We start from the raw sequence: 21,373 nt of genomic DNA on the forward strand, positions 1-21,373 counted from the left end.
AACACTCAAACATTGTATCTCTTAAAATTTGAAATTATTGAACATTTCTATAGTTTACTTGGCTTTCACATACATTGTCTCAAGTTTTCATTTACCTGCTTATCTAAAAAATTACAGACTGAACTTGGTATTTTGATATCATTATTATTTTAGTTTTATCGAAACATGTTTAAAAATTTAAAATTTCTTCGGTGCTTTTAGTTTATTTCCAAATCCACTCAGCGGCTCTTGACCTAAGAGCTTAAGGTCAACAGACGCCGAAGAAGGTCTAGAACGGCCCGGCCTTTTGGCTCACAGTTACAAACTTGGCCGTCAGAAGACCGTCAAGCGAAAACATTTACAAACTGACCCCCACAAACAATCAACTATGGCGTCACCACCGGAGCTACCTACTCGCAACAGTAGCTGTGGCTCCTTGGCGGAATAATTCTGAAACACTCGTACCGAGGGACAGTTCTCGTTAGCCAACGAAGTCATGCTGGTGCATCTTCATCCGCAAGTAATTGCGGTAGCAACGCCGCTGTTGATTCTTTCGGTGAGTGAGATTTCTTATCGCAACAGAAAAAAAAATCGAAAATGGTACCGTGCAGCAGAAGATGTACCGAAATTGTAAAAAAAAATGTGAACAAGTGATTACGAGCAGAAATCGAACCCAAATGCAGTTTCTTAGAAAAGTGATACGCATACGAAATGCTGATTGCAGTAGCGCCGGTTTCAGCAAGCCTGTCTGAATTTGGCTTGATACTGCGAGTGTGTAACTGATTGAACTTAACTGAAATTGATGTGAACATGAACTTCAGGGGAGCGCGTGTGGCAGACCAGACCATGTGTGTAAGCATAACGACTGAATTGTAAAATTCAGCATATGTGCGTGTGACCGGTAATTCTTCGATGTTAAGGTTGCTTGCTGACGCCGTGCAATGATTCAGATTTGTTTCATGCAAACGAAGCATACATGGGTTTGCGCATAGAGACGGATGGAAACACCCTTTTCAAGTTCGATGATCCTCAAACCAACGTTTCTAATAATATGTCAGCAGCAAAACGAACATGTGCAGCAATATAGCGAATGTGATTGATTGAATTTTTTTATATAATCATGACATTCATAGAAGCGTGTGTGGTTAACCACACGTGTTAAGTCGACAACAGTAAAAGTGAGCTATTCAGCATAAGGCATCTTTTACTGTCAAGGTTGCTGGAAAACGATGTTGTTGATTAAACAAACTTGAAGTGCGCCAAAGTGATATGAATGCATCAGCAAATCTAGTTAAAAAATGACTAACCGGTTTCTGAAGCTATAAGGTCTTGAACTTAACAACAGCTGATGGCCAGATATTTGCTAAAAACTGCGATATTTGCAAACACTGTAATGGTGTCTTGAGGTTCGTTGTACTTGTATACCTTGGATATCATACATGGTTGACGCTCGTTAGTATATCGAAACTCACGATGTAGACTAAAATTAGCATTGCAACATTTTTTTATTTAAATAATTTATTTAATTAAATTATTTATACTCTTACTCTTACTCTTATTCTTACTCTTGTTCTCTTGTTCTCTTGTTCTCTTGTTCTCTTGTTCTCTTGTTCTCTTGTTCTCTTGTTCTCTTGTTCTCTTGTTCTCTTGTTCTCTTGTTCTCTTGTTCTCTTGTTCTCTTGTTCTCTTGTTCTCTTGTTCTCTTGTTCTCTTGTTCTCTTGTTCTCTTGTTCTCTTGTTCTCTTGTTCTCTTGTTCTCTTGTTCTCTTGTTCTCTTGTTCTCTTGTTCTCTTGTTCTCTTGTTCTCTTGTTCTCTTGTTCTCTTGTTCTCTTGTTCTCTTGTTCTCTTGTTCTCTTGTTCTCTTGTTCTCTTGTTCTCTTGTTCTCTTGTTCTCTTGTTCTCTTGTTCTCTTGTTCTCTTGTTCTCTTGTTCTTGTTCTTGTTTCGACTACTAGTTGTTGCCTTCCTCTTTGTTGGTTATGTGAATAACTGATACAGGGAATCGCGCCACTTGGGCGGTGGCTTCTATATTCGTCTGTTTTCCACTATAACTCAGTCTAATTTGAACCAATTGACACAACTTTTGGAATGTGGTGAGATAGGTATAGTATCTACCCGTGTACAACATTTCAAGTCAATTGGTTCAAAATTGACTGAGTTTTAGTGAAAAACAGACGAATATAGAAGCCACCGCCCAAGTGGCGCGATACCCTATGGTAGAAAAGTTACAAAAATCATTTCATTCAATCAAAAATATTTTTTTATACATGTGTATTTTACGATTGCTAATTCTACACTCATAAGTCATAACCTGCAACAATCTTTTACACTACTATCGTATCAGATTGCTGCAATTTTATTCTTTGTGTGCTCTGAGATAGGACCCAATCCAGCATTTGTTTTGATTTCGTTTGTCAAGAGAATCTTCCAGGAATTCTTCCTGGGATACTTCCAGAGGTTGATACAATAAAGCTTCCAGGTTTCTCTAGGAATTGGACCAAGGATTCATCCATGAACTTCCCTAGGGATTTCTCCAGGTATTTCACTAGAGTTTTTTTTTTCAGGAATTCCTGCGAGCATTCCTCCAAATATTTTTTTCAGGAATTCCTCTATAGATTCCTCTAGGGATTTCGCAAAGGTCTCCCCGTTCTGAAGTATTTTCAGCAATTATTCTATAAATACCTACATCTTTGAATTTGCCAGGTTTCGCTCTAGAGTTCGCTTCAGAGATTTCTCTAGGGGTTCTCTAAGGGATTTCTTCAGAGATTCCTCCAGAGATTCCTTATGGAATCCAACAGATCCCTCCATAGATATTTTCAGAGATTACACCTAGAACTCCCCCAAGAGTTAATTTGGAAATTCATCCAGGGATTTTGCAGGGATCACTCTAGAACTGTCTTCCTGGGTGCCTAGACATTCCTTCGTGATTTCATGCGTATATTTCTCTAGAGATTTTTCCGGAGAACTCATTGGGAATTCCTATATGAAACCATCCACATATTTCATAATCGATCCTCCAGGGATTTCCAATGGAATTCTTTTTGGAATTTCTGTAGATTTTTGTCTAGGAATTTCTCTTGCGAATTCTTACGGCAACCTTGTATACTTTTCTCCCAGAATTTCTCTAGCATTTTTTTCATTTCACGAGGGATTTTTCTTTGGATTACTCCAGGGATTCCACTAGAGATTCTTTCTGGGATCCCTCAATGGATTCCATCTGAAATTTTTCTGGGAATCCTTCTAGAGTTTTCTCTTGGTGATTCCTTCAGTGATTCCACAAAGGATTCCTTCAGATTAATCCTCCAGTGATTTTGCTAGTGTCTGGAGATTTCTCCAGGCATCGCTCGAAAGATGCCAAACAACCATGAGTCGCATAAGGATGCACGCAGTACATCGTACATAGTACTATGTTATGTTACTTTCGCATATATGTACGGCGGAGAGACATTTTTTATCGCATATGATGTTTTTTACTTATTGCAATGTATCTGGAAAAGTCGCATAAGAATACAAATCAATTTTTGTGTGTTATGACTGCATCGTAGTAAACGGTATTCTGATGTTTTATTGCAATGAATTTAACTTATTCGCAAAAGTGCGCGAGTGAAGTTGCAAATAAATGTCAAATGAATTTGTATAATTGCGTACTGCGATGATAATACGATTTCCCTTGGTACTTTTTATATTATGCCAGTTAAACTCGCATCGGTGTATGAATGAAATCGCATAACTGTAAGAATTAACTCGTTAAAAGGTGCATACAACTTCGCATAAGCTAGAATAGTTTTTTTCCTCATCAGTAGAACCTTTTAACCACTGCGTTCATTATTTAGGAATATTGTGGTATGATCCATAGTTAATTTGGTGCTAGTCAAATATCCTGTCACAATTGAGCTGTGATGGACAATGGTTGATGTAACACCTAGAATAGTTAACGTGGACATAATGTGATTTGATATGCGAAATCAATGAGAGAGGTACTGTTGGACTGTGGCTGCTACAAGAAAGTGAATAGCCGCCATAAGATAATAAAAACTCATCAGTTTGGTTTTGTTTTTTTTTTATCTGTATTAACGAGATTTTTAGCCCTAGGCTAGTTCATCTCGGGTCCCACGCTTTACTTCCCTTCCGAAGGAAGAACTCACATTGTGTGAGTTTGTCGGGAGTGGGATTCGATCCCAGGTCCTCGGCGTGATAGTCAAGTGTTCTAACCATCACACCAGGTCCGCTCCACAGTTTGGTTTTGTGGCCCTGATAATCAACAATGGATGACGGTAGTCAGCGAGGGTTAGTGGATACAGTGCGGGAAATTATGCTTTGTCGATATTAATTCCAGTAATCTGCCGAACAAGTACAGCGCAGGTAAACCAAGTACATTTCAACAAATGCTTAGGTGAGCTAGAATGTCATTATGTCATGATAATTAATTTGCCTGTATCACAAGTAGTGTTTGGTTTTAAAAGTATAAAGTGGGAATCGATAATCCAAAGGTCATTACTTCAACGCTGAGGTAAAAATAATTGTTTTTTTTTTATATTATTAAGTCGCATAAGATGCTATATATCGTCACAATAGTGCACATCGTACATCGCATAAGATATCGCTTCAAGTCATATGGCGTTATTGTTGTCCCGCTAATGCACGTATATCGCCTCCACTTTGGCTGATATGCGATGTAACTTAACCGCATAAAAGTACATATAACACGGTCATAAACTTCATTATAAGTGCAAATTGATTGTCTGGGATGGTTTCAGAGATTTCTCTAGAGATCTGCAGGAGTTCTGCTAGGAGCCCTTTAAGATAGTGTTCAAGGATTTTCTCCTGAAATTTAAGAAGGATTTAATCTAGGGATTACTTCAAGGATTAACGAATGGAATTCAAAGGTATTACTGAACATTACTTCAGGGAGTTCCATCTCTTCCAAGTAATCCTGGTAGACATAGGCGCCAACTTAGGGAAGGCAAGCATAGTTTTGCCCCCCCCCCCCCCCCCCTATTTGACGATTTTTAAATTTTTCCATACAAAAAATCTAGAAAACTAGGGTTTGCCCCCCCTATGATTTGACAAAGTTGACGCGTCTGCTGGTTGGGAAAATGCTGTGCTCAAGTAGGGATGACATGTTAAGAAAAGCTAAAGATATAATAATTCTGTTGTAATTACGCGGAGATGGAATAAAAAAAGCTTTGACTTGAACCTAAAATATCGCTCACTTCAAAAATCCCATTTTTTCCCATGCTTCGTGCCTCAACTATTCCATGGACCCGAAACCGTATTGAAGTTTATTTTATAAAAAAAAAATCATTTGTACTACTTTCTTTGTCTTTCAGCTAATCATTGTACACTCCAACGCTCGTGTTCTAACAAAAGGACATATGAAAGCTTCAACGCTATCTGTAGCGCATAACGAAGAAGAAATCATGGTACATGATTTTGATTATCCCACTATGATGGAAAAAGACGAAGGTAACAATATAATAAATAAAAAACAAACATATATCTAACAATAATGATTCTTAAATATTTGTAGCAAATGAAGTCATTGCCGTTCGGCTACTCAACAGTCACCGTACGACATCGTTCCAACCAAACTCAGCAGAACTACAAAATGTTTCGTACGAAAATGTCCAAGAAGATCCTAAAGTCACCCTATATGATGGTGATAAAGGTCAACGTGATGCGATCGAACCAACAACAATTAGTATAAAGCTGCTCTCCACGACATCTCAGAAATCATTACCAGCTGATGACTATTCTTTGGAAAAAGATTGGGTTCGATCTCGAATAGAAATTCCCGTATCATCCGAAGAAGATCATGTGTCATTCGTTACTTCAACAACCCAAAAATCTCGTACAGAAGCTACTACAACTCATGTGCCAACACTTACGATATCATCCTCACCACTCACTACTCCTAAGGTGCCACTGGTTTTCGGCTATCGTAGGCGAAAACCGCGAAACTACAACTATTACGATGATCTTCCGGAAATAGATTTCGATCAAATCGACGTAAGTGAGCTGGAAGATTCTAAAACCAATGATCAACAATTCATGGATATTATAGCTGAAGGATTCCAAAGGAGTAAAGAAGACAAACCCAGTCGTTCCAAGAAACGGCGCCCAAAGAAACAACCCAAGACCACGTCTACCACACCATGTCCATGCCTTTATCAGAAACGCCAGCCCCTTCCCTCCTACGATTATGCCATCGATTACGATGACGGCAACGACGACGATCAGTACATAGAGCCCAAGCCACGGCGTCCACCGGTAAAGAAACGTCTTATCAGTCATCAAAACAGATTACCACCTCCTACAGGCGATGATGACTACCTGACGGATCCTAGCTCCAGTATTGAGCGAGTCGAACGCGTCCAGAGTGCCCTGGAACGGATCATGGGAATAGTGACGATCATGTCCCACGTCGACAGTTTCATCCACAAGAAAACCAAACAGTCGATAAGGCGACTGGCTAAACTGTACGAAAGCGTGGAAGAGTAAATATAAAAACTGAAACTTACTGATAAGAACGGAACGGAGATCCGTTTATGTGTGTCAATATTTATTTTCCATGTGTTTGGACTTTCTTCCGATTGTGCTATCAGAACTTAGTTCTTTGGGGTTTGAACGTGACAAAACATCGTGAGTTCATATGTAATTGATCCGTCTCCATTAAACAGTGACTTTCCACCAGGACTGAATACACCTTCTGTGGAAAATTTGCTCATGTTTCAAGATTCTAGAAGTTTTTTTTTGTATAATTGCCGATCAAGCCGAAAACAATATTGAAATAGGGTCTTGTAGCTCTTAGTGGTAGGTATTGACTCTCTAAATGACATTTCTATGAGGATTATTGATAGGGAATCGCGCCACTTGGGCGGTGGCTTCTATATTCGTCTGTTTTGCACTATAACTCAGTCAAAGTTGAACCAATTGACACAACTTCTGGAATGTGGTGAGATGGGTATAGTATCCACCCGTGTACAACATTTCAAGTCAATTGGTTCAAAATTGACTGAATCATAGTAGAAAACAGACAAATATAGAAGCCACCGTCCAAATGGCGCGATACCCTAGTATAACTGCAAGCCTATTTGTGTTTCTCACCCTTTCGGGATACAACTATCAAGTAATTTCACGCCATGAAAATACCCAATAGAAAACTACAAGAGTTAAAAACATGTTTGAAATACTCATATCCCTTTGGAGAAAAATAGGACAAACCCCCATTTGCTCCTGGAGATTTGAAGTAAGCAAGGCATTTTAGGGCCCACTAAGTCGATTATATAGCTTTAATTCTCGGATGGATGCTAGAGATTCGTAACTATACAACAGAATGGTTTATCCGAAAATATTTTCACCTAACAGATCAGAGTTCCATTCAGGAATACTTCTTGTGATCCGCACAGAAGACAAGCTTCTTTCAAAGCACGTTTTTTATATTTTTTAATAATCTTTATTAGTGTCTCAATCATTTTTTACATTCTTCAACTTAATCTAGGTGTTCTGTGTAATATAACACACTATCATCCTGATTTGGTAATAGTAGTTTACGCAACAAGGTGCAGAATGAGGATTTTTACAGCACAAGTCGTACATTTATCCAACGAGGCTTGTCGAGTTGGATAATTACGACGAGTGCTGTAAAATCGAGTTCTGCACCGAGCTGCGTACAACATTTTTTGCAATTTCATAAATTTCCACTTGAGGATAGTTTTTAACAAAACCTTTTCATCAAACTGCACACTGATGTTCACAGCCATGTTTAAGAAAGTCTGATCATAGCAGGCTATACTGTGAAGTTGTCACAATTTTTCAAAATTGCGACCAGAAAACATCCAGAAGTTGATCAAAACTGAAAACAGTGCTGTAATGGTTCATTACGCAACGCAAATCGGTGCTGTAATGAACCATTACAGCACTGATAATTTGGTGTGGGAAAGTAGGCCCTTTCCTGTCAGATTTGCGTGAGGTAAAACAGTCTATTACGATGAGAAATTGCAAAAAAAAAAATTTAAGCTATTATTATGTAATACTAATTAATAACATATTACATTTCATTTGTTGTAGCAGTTAAGATTTTTTGCAGGCTTTATTTTTCACCTGCGTGTCAGAAATACATTTTTTTTAACTTATCCTAACCCTAACCTTAAATTCCCAGCCCCTGAACAACTTCTCGTCAAAGCCGCTGGATGATACAGCACGGAGGACTGTGCTTTGCGGACGGCCGTCCATCTCGGCGATCGGACAGCGACTGAGACACTTGATTTTCTCTGATGTTGTATACATCAAACCAGACACCTAAAGACACTGTATGCTAAAGACACGAAATCTGATGATTGTTGCTATTGATGATGATTGTCGCGTCATGATGATGATGCTGTCGAGCAATGCTTTTAAAGCGCGTTTGACAGGTCTCCTGCTCGATTGGAATGACATTGACAGCAAATTTGGAATTCCAATTGGAACATTTCGTGTCTTTGCATATAGTGTCTTTACAGACACCCGAACAATGGCAACCGACAAAATTGGCAACACCTCAACGGACTACGCTTCGGATTTCGCTGGGAACTGAAAGAGTAAAAGGAACGACTATAGTTGTATTAGCAGCAGTGTATGCGATCACCCTTCTACGATGATAAAGTAGAAGTGGTGGGATCGGCATTAAAATAGAAATGAATAGACGATGCAAAGATACCACATTGTAAAGATATTAGACTATGTGCTATAATAAGTGTAGATCATATGTCAATACGATTCAGCTCACGCAGTGCCTAATTGGACGAAAAGAGCTTAAACAAATAAAACGTTAAGAATAAAAAAAAACCCTAACCTAACTTAAACTAATTATAAAAAGAACCAAACATAGCAATAGAAGACTGCAACGATTTTTGACAAAAGTTCGCAATGATTTTAGTTGACATCTGTTCCAATGTTTCAATATTAGAAATTTGTTGCAACTCATTAGTGCTATTCCAGGGAGGCAACTTCAGAATCATTTTCAAAATGTTATTTTGAATCCTCTGAAGTTGCTTCTTTCTGGTATTGCAACAACTTGACCATATTGGGACAGCGTACAACACGGCCGGTCTAAAAATTTGTTTATAAATCGAAAATTTGTTTTTGCGACAAAGTTTTGATTTTCTATTAATAAGTGGATATAAACACTTAATTGAATTTATTGCACTTAGTTTGAATACTTTCTATATGTTTTTTAAAAGTTAAGTTTTCATCTAGTAAGAGCCCTAGATAGTTAACTTCGTCCGACCAATTTATTGAAGTTCCCCTCATTGTGACAACATGTCTACTTGAGGGTTTCAAATAAAGAGCTCTTGGCTTATGTGGGAATATGTTAAGTTGAGTTTTGGAAGCATTTGGAGAAATCTTCCATTTTTGCAAATAAGAAGAAAAAATATCTAAACTTCTTTGCAATCTACTACAAATGACACCCAAACTTCGCCCCTTGACTGAGATAGGGTATTGTACTATTTGGGCAGGTGTACCTATTTTGGACACTTGCCGCTATAACTAAGTCAATTTCTAACCGATTGATTTGAATTTTTGTACAGCGTTAGATACTGTACGTGCCTAACTCTGGACAAAATTTCAAATGAATCGGTTTGAAATGGACTTAGTTATAGCGGCAAGTGCCTAAAATAGGTACACCTGCCCAAATGGTACAAGACCCTAACGTTGCATATTTATCTGTGATTACTGGACCAATCAGAAGGCTACTTGATTATTATTAACCTTTTGGTCATTCAGGGTCGTGCTAACTGTTCTAAAATAAAGTATTTCAAATCTACAAGAAAAACTTTGTGTTTTCGCCATAAATAATAGCATGACATATTCTTCTAAGATCCGTGAAGCTCTTGAAATCTCAAAAGTTATCTATAGATACTATGGGAATATTCCAGGAAAGGCAAACGACATTGAAGTTCAGATCATAAGGTCTACACTCGTAACATCAGCTATATCTGACATACTGAGTAAAGTTTCATAATCAATCGCGGTGACTGGACCAACCTGAGGTATGCTATACATTATTATGTACCTATGAGACATTGAGAATCATTCAAACTATCCTGAACTTAAGCTCTTGGCAGTACCCGAGCAAGAGAAAATAGCTGAAGAATAACAAACTCAGGTATGGAAAACCCAATACCCACAACCTGAATGAGTTATTAATTAGCCCTGCATAAGAGGTAAAATACCTCAAATAATAATTAGGGTGTATTTTGTGCATAACTAGTGAATAATGACATCAGGTATTGCAATACCTGAATAATAATCGTCAATTTTTCTATACAAATAGCGATTTTTCCATAATTGAATGATGAAAGTCTCTTTAATAAAGACAAATCAATCAATCAATAATTGAATAATACCTCAAGCAGTCCTCAATATCAAACCAATAACTTGTTGAGTTATTTCATCAATACCTACAAAATACCAAAATAAGTTATTTTCAATACCTGGGTAACCGACTAATACCTTATTTTGGTATGATACCTGACTTTGGTACGCTGCAGTTATGTGTCAGTTATTCATTCCTGCTCGGATAATAGTAGTTATTCTCATGTAATCCCCCTGGCATATCATAAGTCATTCCAAAATAGTTTTTAGATATTCCAGATCAACAACACTACTCCGGAGACCATATCTTCTGGTACACACTTAGATGTTAAACACAAGAAAAGTTTGAATGGCCCCAGCTGATCTTATGATGTCCATTGAACTTTCAGAGCACTTACTGGGCATGATAGATTACAAATCGAAGCTTTCTATAATGAAAAAAGTTACCGTTACACCCGTAGACTTTAGGGTCCAAACTCAAGAGCAGTTTGGATGACCTAGGATATCCCGACTGATCTGATACTGTCTATTGAACTTTCAGAAGACTTACTGGACTTGATAGATTACAAATGGAAGCTTTTTTTTTTAATGAAAGAAGTTACCGTTACACCCGTAGACATTAAGATCTGAACTCGGGAACATTCTGGATGGCCTAGGATATCCCGACTGATTTTATACTCTCTATTGAACTTTCAGAAATTTTACTGAGCATGATAGATTACAAATCGTAGCTTTGTATAATGAAACAAGTTATCGTTACACCTGTAGACTTTAGGATCTGAACTCAAGAACAGTTTGGATGACCTAGGATATTCCGACTGATTTTATACTCTCTATTGAACTCTCACAAGACTTACTGGACATGATAGATTACAAATCGTAGCTTTGTATAATGAAAGAAGTTATCGTTATACCTGTAGACTTTAGGATCTGAACTCAAGAACATTCTGGATGGCCTAGTATATCCCGACTGATCTTATACTCTCTATTGAACTTTCAGAAGATTTACTGTACATGATAGATTACAAATGGAAGCTTTTTATAATGAAATAAGTTACCATTACACCCGTAGACTTAAGGGTCTAAACTCAAGAACAGTTTGGATGACCTAGGATGTCCGGAAAAAAAAAATCTGCAGAATATTCTACCTGTTTCATGCTATTGAGCACCAAAACAACTTAAATACGTAAAAAACAACTCCATAATAATGCTTAATAATCAGGCTTCAAAGGGTTAAATTGATTTTTAAATTGGTTCCCGGGCACAATATCATGAAAATTTGGATTTTCACCCAATTTGGCGTGCAGATTCAGAATGTGGAAGCCAATTTATGAATCGGCGAAAATTACCACAGTTTACAGATCACTCGTTTTAGTAACACGCTGCATAAATAGTGGCCAAAATTGAGGTTATTCATCGGTGTGGGGCACTGTACTTTATGTACACCCTGTAATCTAGTATTTCACTGCTGCTGTGATCACGAAAGGCAGACCATCGCCCACTGTGGGTAGACCAATCACTACTGGTGCCATCTGGTGCCCAGTACTGCACACATAGTCTGCGGTGTTAGGGTGAACGCACGGTTTTCATTACGCTTGAAACATGTCTATAGGGTGGAAACAAATGCTTAATGATCGGAGAAACATGGGTTGGTCTCTGGAACATATCGTCCCCTTAATGCTAGAACTAGGTAACTGGTTTTGCGAAATCGCGAGAAATTGTTTATATCTGAACGTACACCACAATAAACAAAAGTTTGTGAATCAAAACTACAAAAACACATATTAATTTACCTTTCAAAACCAACACAAAGTTTGTTTTATAGCAGGATAAGTTTTACCAGTAGTTTTTACCCGCACTTTTCAAAACAAGTTACCTAGTTCTAGCATTAAGGGGGCGATATATACAATATAGGGTATGTGTGCCATCAGTAATCTCATGCTCCCATATTCATCCTATTCGAAAACAAGCGATTACGGCACCGATTGATTCCGTTCTTTTTGTTTTCTTTGGTGCTCACTTCTAACAAAAAATACAAAAATAAGAAACAAATCAAACAGCGCTTCAATCCTTTGTTTTTCGTAGGATGAAAATGGGAGCCACATGCTTAATAAGGGAACCAGTACCCTACCTACACTAGCAAGATACATACATGTATGAAACAATAAAAATAAATATGAAATAGACTTTCAATGAATGCCTAAACTTACAAGTAAAAAAATATACGCAATTAATTTGAGTTTCTCAATGGTTCTCGAATAATGATCAGTATGGATAGATCATTACGATATACGCATAGGAAATCCAAGATGGTGGACAGATTTAAATTCAAAATGACGGAACGAAATTCAAGGTGACGAATGTTGTATGAAGTTCATGGTTTCAATACCACACGACATGGATAGGTACTTAGCATGGGAAGATATCAAAGAACTCCTTACAATGGAGCCCAGAAAATCCAAGATGGCAGACGAAATCAAAGATGGCGGCTGTCTTATACAGTTTAAGTTCCTTATCCATGAAATATGGGATATTTGATATGGATGTCAGGAAATAGGGGTATGTTTGACAGCAGGAAAGTTTTCAAGACCAGATATGGTGACCAGAAAATTCAGGAATGCGGAATTAAATTCAAAGTTATAGATCGAAAATCAAGATGGCGACTGTTTCATGGTGATGAAGGTTCCATGAGGAAGATATCCGGAGTTCGAAAATAGTAACCAGAATATCTAAGATTGTCGTAAACGATGGAAGACAGACATGCAAGATGGCTATTATTTTATGGAGTCAAAGTACCAAAAATCATGCAAAATTTTAAGAAAATTTGTAAATTTTAAGAAAATTTGAAAAACCCTGCACATTTTCATTACTATAAAAAATATTCAATTTTAATTATTTTTGCGTGAACCACCCTCATACACTGGCGTCGTAAGTTGTTCCTCATACTCCAACAACATCCAGTCTGTCACAAGTGCATACAGCTGATCACGAACCATGACTTTGTTTTTGCTTTGTGAAATAGTTGAAACTTTGTCAATTTCCACCGCAGACAGTACGCATACTTCCATACACAAAACCAGGCATATCAAATCCTTAGGCATGGAAAAGTAAGCATAAGATTAGCACGCTAAGCTATTGAATCATCGCTATCAGTGGTATACATATTGCCATAGGCATATAGATTGCAAAATTGAAGTTCAAGTTAGAGGACTACACAGGCGATTACTCGGACCGAGCGCGAATGCCTTTCTTCGATGTAGGCTCATAGGCGCACCAGAGGCATGATGCAAAAGAACATGGCTGTGTAAGGAAATCGAGTGTAGTTGTACGACGATTACACACTGTTTATACCGTGCAGTGTCTGTACCCCAGGTAGGCACGTCGAAGTGAAAGAACGCAATGCAGAAACACAAAGATGACTTAGAAATGTATGGAGGGTACTCAGTCTAGAGGTATATCAATTTCAGGTCGCTGCTTTTTGTAGTCCTGTGGTTTTCGGTGGCGACAGTCGTATTTTGGGCCCTTTAAAATGTGATAGGATCGAGGAACGCCATCAAAATCGGTAAGCTGGAACAATGAATTAAATATTTTTCGATTGGATACTAATGTTACGCATCGGTAGACAATGGACGTGCAATATGATGAAGACCTCTCGAAGAACGCCTTCTATCGTAAGCTACAGACCGATCATCAAATTTTCCTGGAGACGGCGCCCATCGAAGGATGGATCATATGTGTGCCGCGCAGTGGAACTATCAACGAGCGATGCCTAGTGGATCAAGACTTTCTGCTAGCTCAGATATTGGTGCCGAATGAAGAGCTTCGCGAAACGCACTTCACCAATCTGAGCTGTGCAGATGTTCGACTCAACGCGCGTCAGCTAATTACTGGTGGGCTGAAAATTACCATTCTGTTCGAAGAGGTGTTCTACACAAATGGCCTTAAATTCAAAGTGTGGTGTGTTGAAAGACCTCTATGCGATACGCGTCCTTACGGCATCGTAATCGAAGATGATCTCGGAAGATTAACAACCATCACGAAACTTCAAGACGCAGTGGAGTTCATACGATCTGTAGCAAAGCCACGATACGTCTTTTCCAAAATCGATGCATCCGTTCAAAGCTTTACCAAATCTAAATCTGATTCTAATAAGTGGAATCTCAAACAGTACAAAGAGGATGTCAGAAAACTCTACATTCATTGTTTAGAAATAATGCTACAAAATCGCAAATTGAAAGATAGATGCCAGAAAGATACCCACCTAAAGCGCAATGTCAAGCTAGCCGTAGAAACCTACATGATGGACAAGCTGTACGATCACGTGAAAGACGTAATCAACATCTGCCAACAGGAACAGGTCGAATCCTTCAACAAAACCATTCGAAATCTCTCGGATATTCACATCAGCGAAATGAACCTAAAGCGAAGCTACGCTGACGTAATCCCCGTGGTCAAGAAGGAGCTGCTCAGGATCGACGACTGTCGCACAGCCATTGATAAGAGCGCTTGTTTGAGGAAAGCTTTCGAGATAATTGCCCGCGAGCAGGCCGGCGCCGCAGGAGCAAAGAACGGCGCAGCGGTGCCAGGACCGAAGCAGATGGCGACGATGGACGATGTGATTCCCTTGTTGATATTCGTTATCACGAAGACGGGTGAGTGATACGTGAATAGCCTATAGGTATGAATACATTGTTGGGAAGGAATATTTGCGATGCTGAATGCAAACATGGGGGTTTCTGAAGAATTTTGTTAGAGGGAGCGATTGGTCTCATATAAAGTAACTGTGGGTTGGGCTACGGCTTAGTTATGAAAGTTTTTAAACCTGGAATTCGTAAGCTCTCCTGGATTCAAATGACATAAAAAGCGAAACCTCTGAGTTAGGGCCAGTTTGAGATTTAGAGGTGGTGCAAACGTCTCAAAGTTGAATTTTCGAGTAATAAAAAGGTGCTTTCACTTGAAGTGCATTAACTATTTCAATTTTCAGTCGATTTTCAATCTTTTTTCATGAATCTCTCTGAAATTGATTTTCGAATGCACTTGTAAAACTTTTTTTTTTTAAAGTCACTCAAAATATGATTTTCCTTAATTTTATTTAGTTTTTCTTCTTTTTATAAAAAAAAACTTTAGGGCCCGATAACTTTTCAACCGCTTGAACAATTTCACATCGTTTAGTATGCTTTTGCAGATACGCTGAAATTTTTTACGCGGTTTTTATACGCGGTCCGTCCTAAAAAAAACGCGTTATTTCAAAAACAGTCATTTTTGAAATAACGCGGTTTTTGTACGACGGTTTTTGAAATAACTTGCTTTTTACGACGTTTTTTTTAATCTAACGTGGTTTTTCATGCGTTTGTCGTAAAATAAACTTCAGTGTACTTTTGTTGTCTAAATATGTCCTGAACAAACTATTCTTCAAAGTATTCATTTGTATAACACTTTTCACCAAAAACTGCCAAAATAAGCCTTGATTTTGATTTTCGATTTTTTCATGTAAAATTGTAAAAAGTTTACAACGATTTTGTGGCAGATATTAAGCATCATATTTAGGGGTATAGAATACAGCGGAGCACTTTTTTCAATCTTTTCCCTTGTATTTTGGACATGAAAATATGTTTTAATTCAGAACACTATGAAAATTTAAGTTTGAGGCTTCTATATGATTATTTAGAATCATTTTTTCATTTGAGGCCGAAATTATGCCTACAAACTATCAATTTTTTTTCGCAAATTCCCAAGTTTTTTGTAAAATACATGTTTTTAATTGGTATTTGATATTTTATGCAAATATCTACAAAACCACGCTAAAAGATTTGAAATTGATCAAGCGGTTAAAAAGTTATCGAGCCCTGAAGTTTTTTTTTTATTTGAAAGAGAAGAAAAAAATAAATGAAATCTTAAAAAAATAAAATTTTGCTTGGCTTAGGAAAAATTAATTGTTCTACCAGTTGGTTCAAAAATCAATTTGAGAAAAATTCATAAAAAAATGAAAATTGGTTTGTTGGTCAAATTGCCATAACATAATGAATATATTCAGTTTAATAGGAAAAGTTTTGAGGCCAACTTTGAGTTCAACATGTTTTAAAAACACCTTAATAATCGGTAACACAGGGTTAGTATCCCAAGTAACAATTCGGAATCTATATTGGTTCATTTTGACCAAGTCTTAATGAATTATAGTGCCTTTTACCAATGAGCATTACGATGAGCACCTCAATGGCGATGTTGCAAGTACCGAAGATGGCGTGGTAACAGATCTAGGAGTATGTGCACAGGACGAAAGACTTCCAGCCCCTGACCTCCGTGAGATTGAGGAGGAGGTTGGCCGGTTGAAAAACAACAAAGCCGCTGGTGCAGATCAACTACCAAGCGAGCTTCTAAAATACGGTGGAGAAGCACTGGTGAGTGCACTATGTACACTGGATCATTATCAAGATTTGGGAGAAGGAAGTATTACCGGAGGAATGGATGGAAGGTATCGTGTGTCCCATCTACAAAAAGGGCGACAAGTTGGATTGCGGAAACTACCGCGCGATCACACTACTGAGCCCTGCCTACAAGATACTCTCTCATACTTTATGCCACCGTCTATCACCGATTGCAAGAGAGTTCGTGGGGCAATATCAGGCTAGATTTATGGGTGAACGCGTGTTGGATTTGATCCAACGGGGGGAAAATTTCCGAAATTATGATCCTTCGGTACGGGAATGAAAACACTTAATCCGTTGTGTTTGGGAAGGATATAATTTTCCTAAGGAAAATATTTAAATTATAATTGTTACAGACTATCATTATAATTATGTTTGCTTGTCTCGCAAACTGGTTTTGAGAACCCCTGTACAGCAGGTTGTTCTTTGTGCAATATATGGTTAGTTCACATTGGTTTACATAGTTTTACTTACGTTTATGTTCCTTTGTGGCTTCGTGTCTATAGCATATGTGATCGTAGTCCTAATAATTTGAGTTCAAGTTGTACACATAATATTTCGAAGAAAATGTATTTTAGTTTACCGGACTTGGAAATAAGTAATTTACTATGTTCTAGGCTCAGAGGAACAGGAACGTAGCGGAGTTTAGTTTACCTAGTATGCATAGATAAATTTAAGTCCAAATTGCATGATTTTATGTATCTAAGCTTACCAATTCGGCGTGTAAATAGTAGACACTTATTTAATTAATTAGTTCACTAGTTTTAAGTTCAATTTTAGGATATTTGCACTAGTTTAAGGATATTTTTAAGTAGAATTAACACAATATTGTTGCTCATACTATCAAGGCATATTCTTCTCTTCTGTTTCTGTCGACTCACCCATGTGACAGGCCGAATACCTGTCACTCCCTACCATCCGTACAATCACAGCCGCAATCTTGTTCGCAAGGTTGCGAACAATGTAGAGATTACGGTGGTAGACTTGCGCGCTGGCCTAATGGGGTAGGCCAACAACGCGCTACAACGGACCAGATGTTCGCCATCCGCCGGGTGTTGTAGAAATGCCGCGAATGCAACGTGCCCACACATCACTTGTTCATCGATTTCAAATCGGCGTATGATACAATCGATCGAGAACAGCTATGGCAGATTATGCACGAATACGGATTCCCGGATAAACTGATATGGTTGATCAAGGCGACGATGGATCGAGTGATGTGCGTAGTTCGAGTATCAGGGACACTCTCGAGTCCCTTCGAATCTCGCAGAGGGTTACGGCAAGGTCATGGTCTTTCGTGCTTGCTGCTCAACATTGCTTTAGAGGGTGTAATTAGGAGAGCGGGGATAAACACGAGTGGAACGATTTTCACGAAGTCCGTTCAGCTGCTTGGTTTCGCTGATGATATTGATATTATTGCTCGTAAATTTGAGACGATGGCGGAAACGTACATCCGACTAAAGAGTGAAGCCAGACGAATCGGATTAGTCATTAATATGTCGAAGACAAAGTACATGATGGCAAAGGGCTCCAGGGAGGAATCAGCGCGCCCGCCACCCCGAATTTATATCGACGGTGATGAAATCGAGGCGGTTGAAGAATTCGTGTACTTGGGCTCACTGGCCGACACGCCGACAACGCCTTTAGCAGAGAAATTTAGAGGCGCATTGTGGCAGGAAATCGTGCTTACTCTGGACTCCGCAGAACTCTACGATCGAATAAAGTTCGCCGTAACACGAAGTTAACCATCTACAAAACGCTGATTAGACCGGTCGTCCTCTATGGGCACGAAACATGGACCCTACGTGCAGAGGACCAACGCGCCCTTGGAGTTTTCGAACGGAAGGTGTTGCGTACCATCTACGGCGGAGTGCAGATGGAAGACGGGACTTGGAGAAGGCGAATGAACCACGAGCTGCATCAGCTGCTAAGAGAACCAACCATCGTCCATACCGCGAAAATCGGGAGGCTACGGTGGGCGGGTCACGTCATCAGGATGTCGGATAGCAACCCGACTAAAATGGTTCTCGAGAGTCATCCGACCGGTACAAGAAAACATGGAGCGTAGCGAGCTAGGTGGGTCGACCAAGTGGAGGACGATCTGCGGACGCTATGAAGAGTGCGGAACTGGAGACAAACAGCCATGGACCGAGTGGAATGGAGACGGCTACTATGTACAGCAGAGGCCACCCTGGCCTTAGCCTGATCGGTAAGGTAAGGTAAGCCTTTTACCAAAGGCAAATAGTCTTCAATGATTTGTGATCATTTAGTCTACTTCAAGAATACTTGAAATGTTCCCAATAGAATGTTATTCTTTCAAGAATATTTGCTCTTGAAATAAGATTTAAGATACACTTGAAGTTATCTTCACTGGAACGGATAATTGTAAAAATGAATATCTGAAGCTCCGAAATAATATTTTCATCTTATTTGTTTTGCATTGTTAGTGAAGCGCTTTGAAATTTGTCAAAGTATCATATTGTATTCCTACGATGAACTGGGCGTGGCAGTGCAAATTATGCTTCTGATCACATATTAAGATGATTTGTTTTCATGATCGCAACCATTAGGGGAATCAGGGAAATATTTTTTAACAATGCATATTTTTCATCTACATGTCATTATTGAATGATGATTTTATACGCGCTGATGATAGTCTTGGCAAGAGGAACAGTAAACCAAGACGTCTACAGTTTAATTCATCATAGGTTTATGACGATCTCAACAGACTATAAGAATATTATTATGAACATAATAGACTGCCCGAATAAAAATTTACATTAGCCTGACGTTAAATTTCGATGTATACATCAACATCAAGGTTTGATGTACTTCTGATGTTGAACATTAGAAAACATTACGATTCAGATGTGTTTATGCAAGGTAACATAATGTATACATCAGGAAATCAAACGTTTTTCTGATGTCAAGCAAATAATCCGAAACATCAAAACCTGACGTTTTCAAATGTTTTTTGATGTGCAAAAAACATAAAACTCTAACGATTTTCTTTTGTATGTTGATGTAAAATAACAATAGATTTGGACTTTTTCAGATGTTTCATGATGTGCAAAAACATTAGATTCAAACGTTTTGTTATGTATGTAGATGTAAAAAACATTAGAATCATACGTTTGCTGATGTATATTGATGTAAATCAAGACATCAGATTTAGATGTTTTATGGTGTGCAAATACATTAGATTCAAACGTATTTCTGATGTGTGTTGATGTAAAAAACATTAGATTTAGACGTTTCCTGATGTATTTTGACGTCGATTCGGACATTAGTTTTAAACGTTTTTAGATGTTTTATGATGTACAAAAACATTAAATTTAAACGTTTTTCTGATGTATGTTAATGTAAAAAGCATTAGAATCATACGTTTGCTGATGTATATTGATGTAAATTAAAACATCAGATTTAGATGTTTTCAGATGTTTTATGGTGTGCAAATACATTAGCTTCAAACGTATTTCTGATGTGTGTTGATGTTAAAAAAATTAGATTTAGACGTTTCCTGATGTATGTTGACGTCAACTCGGACATTTATTTTAGACGTTTTTAGATGTTTTATGATGTACAAATACATTAGATTCAAGCGTATTTCTGATGTATGTTTATGTAAAAAACATTAGATTCAGACGTTTCCTGATGTATGTTGACGTAAATTCAGACATTTATTTGAAACGTTTTTAGATGTTTTATGATGTGCAAATAGATTGGATTCAAACGTATTTCTGATGTATGTTGATGTAAAAACATTAGATGCAGACGTTTTCTTACGTTCTTTGATGTACATAACCATTTGATACCAAGATTGATACTCATATTTGCAAAAACATAATATTTGAACGTTTTATGATGTTTCTAGATTACTCCAAATACCACAGTTATAGTGCGATTGATAGATATTGATAGATTGAAGTTATATTATTAAATACTAGTTTTTCTTTCGATAATCCGTCTAGAATGTCTTAGTAATGCATACATTTTGATCATAGCAATAGCTCCCGTGCCCCATCAGTCAGTTAACTGACCTCAGCTTACCTAACATCATATGTGGCAACTCTTTAAGCGACATATTGGAACTAGTGCCGAGAACGCGAAGAGTTGTTAGACCACTGATGTAGGCGCCAAATCATGGGTGACGAATTTTACGGCGTGCTTGATCAAATTTGTAGCATTTTACACATTCTATTGGATAACAAAAGAAATTCGAATAGTTAATAACAACTTCTCATCAATACAACTATTGTCTACACCTCTAACTACATAGCACATTACCTTACTTCCGACATGATAGATTGAAGTTATATTCTTAAATACTCGGTTTCCTTTCAATAGTCCGTCTATAATGTCTTAGTAATGTATACATTTTGATCATAGCAATAGCTCCCGTGCCCCATCAGTCAGTTAACTGACCTCAGCTTACCTAACATCATATGTGGCAACTCTTTAAGCGACATATTGGAACTAGTGCCGAGAACGCGAAGAGTCGTTAGACCACTGATGTAGGCGCCAAATCATGGGTGACGAATTTTACGGCGTGCTTGATCAAATTTGTAGCATTTTACACATTCTATTGGACAACAAAAGAAATTCGAATAGTT

At 38.0% G+C, this 21,373-nt stretch overlaps 2 protein-coding genes across 5 annotated transcripts in view; both read left to right on the top strand.

Annotated features, from left to right (window-relative positions):
- The first annotated feature begins 231 nt into the window (after positions 1-231).
- Positions 232-6,783, top strand: LOC109408513 (uncharacterized). The gene is made up of 3 exons (XM_019681841.3): positions 232-535; positions 5,310-5,445; positions 5,510-6,783. The coding sequence occupies exons 1-3, from the start codon at positions 476-478 to the stop codon at positions 6,478-6,480; spliced, it is 1,167 nt and encodes a 388-aa protein (XP_019537386.3). The 5' UTR covers positions 232-475; the 3' UTR covers positions 6,481-6,783.
- A 6,496-nt stretch (positions 6,784-13,279) lies between these two features.
- LOC109419384 (ankyrin repeat domain-containing protein 27) overlaps positions 13,280-21,373 on the top strand; it is a 46,343-nt gene continuing 38,249 nt past the window's right edge. Inside the window, exons 1-3 of one of the 4 annotated variants that reach the window (XM_062860956.1) lie at positions 13,280-13,707; positions 13,803-13,897; positions 13,958-14,987. In XM_062860956.1, coding sequence (XP_062716940.1) covers positions 13,961-14,987 — 1,027 coding nt within the window. In that variant the 5' untranslated portion in view covers positions 13,280-13,707; positions 13,803-13,897; positions 13,958-13,960. Of the gene's footprint in view, positions 13,898-13,943; positions 14,988-21,373 lie in introns of those variants that run through there. The other 3 variants (XM_062860954.1, XM_062860957.1, XM_062860958.1) reach the window with 3 other exon arrangements.

Source organism: Aedes albopictus, chromosome 3, assembly GCF_035046485.1.
Source record: "Aedes albopictus strain Foshan chromosome 3, AalbF5, whole genome shotgun sequence".
NCBI classification, from domain to species: Eukaryota; Metazoa; Arthropoda; class Insecta; order Diptera; family Culicidae; genus Aedes; species Aedes albopictus.

Bases quoted from the DNA above. Each gene is read 5' to 3' on its own strand.
- LOC109408513 (XM_019681841.3), top strand. From the start codon at position 476: ATGCTGGTGCATCTTCATCCGCAAGTAATTGCGGTAGCAACGCCGCTG. The intron at 536-5,309 runs GTGAGTGAGATT...TTTGTCTTTCAG, and splicing joins CGCCGCTGTTGATTCTTTCG to CTAATCATTGTACACTCCAA. The intron at 5,446-5,509 runs GTAACAATATAA...AAATATTTGTAG, and splicing joins TATGATGGAAAAAGACGAAG to CAAATGAAGTCATTGCCGTT.